This window comes from Salvelinus alpinus, chromosome 23 (assembly GCF_045679555.1).
Source record: "Salvelinus alpinus chromosome 23, SLU_Salpinus.1, whole genome shotgun sequence".
NCBI classification, from domain to species: domain Eukaryota; kingdom Metazoa; phylum Chordata; class Actinopteri; order Salmoniformes; family Salmonidae; genus Salvelinus; species Salvelinus alpinus.
Genome location: NC_092108.1, coordinates 12,767,022 through 12,772,021, shown reverse-complemented (window position 1 = coordinate 12,772,021; position 5,000 = coordinate 12,767,022). Strand labels below are relative to the sequence as shown.

Genomic DNA, 5,000 nt, shown 5'->3' with positions numbered 1-5,000 from the left:
AAAGGTGAAAGGTCATAGTACCAGGTCAAAGGTTGCGTCGAGGGGTCGCTTCAGTGATTTGACAGCCGACTGAGTCTTAATTAGCAGGCAGCGAGCACATGATGGCAATGGGCCAATGGGGTTCAAGCGCATTAACATAAACCAGCAAGCAGAGGTGTATCATGGGGGCAGCAGTGCAGTTTGGGTAGGTGAGAAAAAACAAAACAAATAAAAAAACAAATCATTGGAATGCAGTATACAAGGGGATTACAGAACTAGAACATGCACAGTGTGTGGACACTATAGTACTACGGCTGACAAGTACAGTTCAATTAGTATCTAGCTAAGTCAAATACTGTGAAAGATGGAAACACAAACAAAAGGAACTGTTCACTGTCATTACTTCAAAAACACTGGGCATTGAGCGATATGGTCACACTTTAAATAAACTATAACTTATGATGCCTTCATAAACCCTTTATAAGGCCGACATAAATGGCACAAAGCATTTATGAGCAAATGTCCTATTTTATAAAGGGTAATATTGGGTGTTAGATGTAACACATTACATTACATTAGATGTAAGGACCTGTTATATCACCTTTATATAGTGTGACATTTGCTTATAAATTATTATAAATCTATGTAGGCCTTAGATTTACATGTACATATTTAAAGGGTTTAAGAGGCCTTTATTAAGCAAAATGAGCTACAGTTTGTTTAACGTGTGACCAGTAGGGTCATTCAATCATAAAATAGCAATATACTCTTTTACTGTACGTATCATAGTCATTGTCACATTACTATGACTATACACCGCAAGGCTTGTTATTGTTCCTCATACAAACAAAGCATGGCAAATACTAAGAACAGCACACAAGTGAACAGTGCTAGTTTAGCTGTGGATGTCCAACTAGAGAGGAAGGACCATTGTTATATTAGACTTAGACTGCAGTCAGATAAGCACATTGAATACATTGAATATCAACAGGAAGCTGTGCAGGTGAAGATTACACTGACATAGTTACAGATACAATCAGTCAGTCCAGGTAAACTTCTGTTATTTTATCAGTTAATGCAACCAGCCAGAAGGGACCTATAGTATAATGGAGAAGTTACCCACAGACACAGATCTAGGATCAGTTTACCCTCCCCAATCCTAAGACCCGTGTCTAGGGGCAGCTTCATCCTACTGAGTGTGTTTTCCTAATTCCCACTATGCGACTGTTACCGAGAGGATCCAAGATGGCTGATTACTCACCATGGCTGCAGCGGCAGTGGCCTGGTTGACCTGGTGCTGGGCGGCCTTGATCTTGGCCTGCAGGTGAGCCGGAGGGTGGAAGTACTTGCACTTCTCCCTGGAGCAGCGGCCCTTGATGTAGTCCATACACACGGTGACTGTGTTGTCGTTGGTGTCTATCATGGTGCTGTCGGAGGGGTGGGAGAAGCGACAGTCGTTCTCCCCCCGGGAGCAGTTACCACGCTGGTACTCACGACACACCTGGTGAGGGGCGAGAGATGTGAACATAACGGATCAGTTTAACCTTCTGTCACAAGGGCTTCATAACGCCGTCATAATCATGACATATCAGATGCCATAAACCAGGGGTGTCAAACTCAGTTACACAGATATGCACAGAGCAGATGTTGAGCAGACATTGAGCAGGGTCATCGGTGTGTTGAACATGGCATTTGTAAGGCAGTAGAAGGCAGCATTTGTAGGGCAGCAGAGGGCAGCAGAGGCTTTATGTTAACACAGCATGTTGTGTTCTTGAGTCAGTACAGGGTTTCTGTGGCTGCTGGAGCGGGGTGTATGTGCGTGCGTGTGTATCTGTCTGCCCGTCCATCCGTCTGTCTGTATCTCTCACCTCCAGTCTGTCTGTCCTCATGAGTTTCTGTGCGGCAGCGGCAGCAGCGTTGGGGACCTGTCCATGGTTGGGGTGGCCTGCCATGAGGACCTGTGGGCTAGGCATGATCTCTTGCTGCATCAGTCCGGGTGACACCGGGCCCAGGTACGGGTTGAAAGCCGCAGCGCTGGCATTGGTGGCCAGGCCTGGCGCCATGGGGAACATAGGCTGTCAGGGGCAGAGAGAGACAAAGGTCAAAGGTGAGAAGTTATACTTCCTGGTAGGTCAAATATTAAATGTACTTTGTTCAACAGTTAACTGACCCCCTATTCCCTATGTGATGCATTGCTTTAGGACTCTGCATGCTCAGAAGCACTGCACTATATAGGGAATAGGGTGACCTTTGAGACGCAGACTATTGTAAGTGTTGTCCTGTAATGTGGTGCTGCCTTACTTGGTGTAAGCTGAACCTGTTGCTGTCTTGGACCAGGTCATAGAGATTCACCTGGATTGGTAAAGGTTGAGGAAATGAAGAGGGGTTTCAGGTCCTGGTATTCACTCACAGTTCAGTTCCATTCTGTTACACTCACAGTTCAGTTCCATTCTATTACACTCACAGTTCAGTTCCATTCTATTACACTCACAGTTCAGTTCCATTCTATTACACTCACAGTTCAGTTCCATTCTATTACACTCACAGTTCAGTTCCATTCTATTACACTCACAGTTCAGTTCCATTCTATTACACTCACAGTTCAGTTCCATTCTATTACACTCACAGTTCAGTTCCATTCTATTACACTCATGTGTGTGTGTGTTTGCGTGTGTGTATGTGTGTGTATGTGTGTGTATATGTGTGTGTATATGTGTGTGTGTGTATGTGTGTGTGTGTGTGTGTGTGTGTGTGTGTGTGTGTGTGTGTGTGTGTGTGTGTGTGTGTGTGTGTGTGTGTGTGTGTGTGTGTGTGTGTGTGTGTGTGTGTGTGTGTGTGTGTGTGTGTGTGTGTATGCATGTATGTGTGTGTTTGTGTGTGTGTGTGTGTGTGTTTTTGTCTGTGTCTGTGTGTGTAAGACATACATGTACTGTACATGAGTGTGTGTGTTGTCTCACCATAGGCTGAAGCTGTGTGCCAGGCATCATGGCGTTGGCGAGCTGCATCTGCTGGGCCAACATGGCCATGTTCTTCTGTTGGATCAGATTGTTCCTGCCGTTGATCTCCAGCTGGGTCTTCAGGTGACCAGGAGGATGGAGGTACTTACAATTCTCCCTGGAACAACGGCCCTGAGGAGGGGGGGGACAGGAAGAGAGTAAATTAGGTGAAAGTTGACTCAGATTCAGACAGCACTGGCATTACTTTGACAGTAAAACATGTACGACAACAACAGACAGAAGATAGAGAGATACCCATAATTCCATGGTATCATTTAATTCCATATTTATACAACATGTATAATCTGCAGTATGAGATCATGTCCTGAGGTGACCTGGTGATTTATTATGGTTCCCTCTGCTAGTCAACATCCGAGACATGTCCTGTAAACACACACACAGTCAGCTGACAACCATGTGTGTGTGTGTGTGTGTGTGTGTGTGTGTGTGTGTGTGTGTGTGTGTGTGTGTGTGTGTGTGTGTGTGTGTGTGTGTGTGTGTGTGTGTGTGTGTGTGTGTGTGTGTGTGTGTGTGTGTGTGTGTGTGTGTGTGTGTGTGTGTGTGTGTATGTGTGTGTGTATGTGTGTGTGTGTGTGTGTGTGTGTGTGTGTGTGTGTGTGTGTGTGTGTGTGTGTGGAGATGTTTATAGCTGCACTCCCCTAACCCTGCTTCACCCTAGGTCTGGACTAAGCCTGGCACTTGCTAATTGTTAAGGGCTCTGCTCTGCCCTGTGGGAGAAAAATGTGTGTCTGCATCTGTGTCTGTGTGTCTGTGTCTGTGTGTCTGTGTCTGTGTGTCGGTGTCTGTTTGTCTGTGTCTGCATCTGTGTGTCTGTGTCCGTGTGTCTGCATCTGTGTCTGTGTGTCTGCATATGTGTGTCTGTGTCTGTGTGTCTGTGTGCCTGTGTCTGGGTGTCTGTGTCTGTGTGTCTGCATCTGTGTCTGTGTGTCTGTGTGTCTGTGTCTGTGTGTCTGTGTGTCTGTGTGTCTGTGTGTCTGCATCTGTGTGTCTGTTTGTCTGTGTCTGCATCTGTGTGTCTGTGTGTCTGTGTGTCTGCATATGTGTGTCTGTGTCTGTGTGTCTGTGTCGGTGTGTCTGTGTGTCTGTGTGTCTGCATATGTGTGTCTGTGTGTCTGTGTGTCTGCATATGTGTGTCTGTGTGTCTGCATCTGTGTGTCTGTGTGTCTGTTTGTCTATGTGTCTGTGTCTGTGTCTGCATCTGTGTGGCTGTGTGTCTGCATCTGTGTGTCTGTGTGTCTGTTTGTCTATGTGTCTGTGTGTCTGTGTCTGTGTCTGCATCTGTTTGTCTATGTGTCTGTGTCTGTGTCTGCATCTGTGTGGCTGTGTGTCTGTGTCAGTCTGCGTCTATGTGTCTGTGTCTGTTTGTCTTCGTGTCTGCATACATGTGTGTGTTCAGTTCAGAAGAGGGTCTCTGTGGCCCTGTGGGACTACCTGCCAGATATCCAGCTAGGCTACCTGTCTGACAGGAGGTATAAACACAACACATTCATATGATACAGAGATATCGCATCACAATATGAAGTGAAACTTCAAAACACTCGTGCCAAGAGTTGATGAACTAACTAAGAGAGATGGTCTATGCTGTCTGCTGTCAATACACAGCGCCAAGAAGGAAGGGTGCAGTAGCAGAAATCCTGGAGGACTGGGGTCAGGATACTTCAAGTGTGACACACGCACACACACACAGGCACACACACACACTGGAGTCATGATCATGTAACAGGTGCCAGACACACATAGGCCTGTCTTTTACATTGATATCTATTTACATAAATGTATTTATTTACATGAAATTCCATGGGCTGTGTCTGTCTGTCCTGCCGCCTGGGTGCATCTCAATACGGGACCTTAGAATTCTAAAGGTTTTATCTGAGATGGTTGGCTTTAAAGTTGCAAACCCTCAATGGTTTGAATGGTGGGAGCAATTTATTTTATCATTTCGTATTCTTTTTAACTTAACAACATGAATTGGGGGTATTTAGAGTTGTATATAGGCAGAGAATA

General features: G+C 45.6%; 1 protein-coding gene across 14 annotated transcripts in view; it reads right to left on the bottom strand.

Annotated features, from left to right (window-relative positions):
* Positions 1-5,000, bottom strand: part of LOC139550254 (muscleblind-like protein 1) — a 160,159-nt gene that overhangs the window by 19,499 nt on the left and 135,660 nt on the right. For 10 of the 14 annotated variants that reach the window (XM_071361015.1, XM_071361013.1, XM_071361018.1 and 7 more), the window contains 5 exons: positions 2,937-3,107; positions 2,281-2,331; positions 1,848-2,054; positions 1,241-1,480; positions 22-75 (listed from right to left, as the gene is read on the bottom strand). In XM_071361015.1, coding sequence (XP_071217116.1) covers positions 22-75; positions 1,241-1,480; positions 1,848-2,054; positions 2,281-2,331; positions 2,937-3,107 — 723 coding nt within the window. The remainder of the gene's footprint in view (positions 1-21; positions 76-1,240; positions 1,481-1,847; positions 2,055-2,280; positions 2,332-2,936; positions 3,108-5,000) is intronic. The other 4 variants (XM_071361024.1, XM_071361026.1, XM_071361020.1 and 1 more) reach the window with 1 other exon arrangement.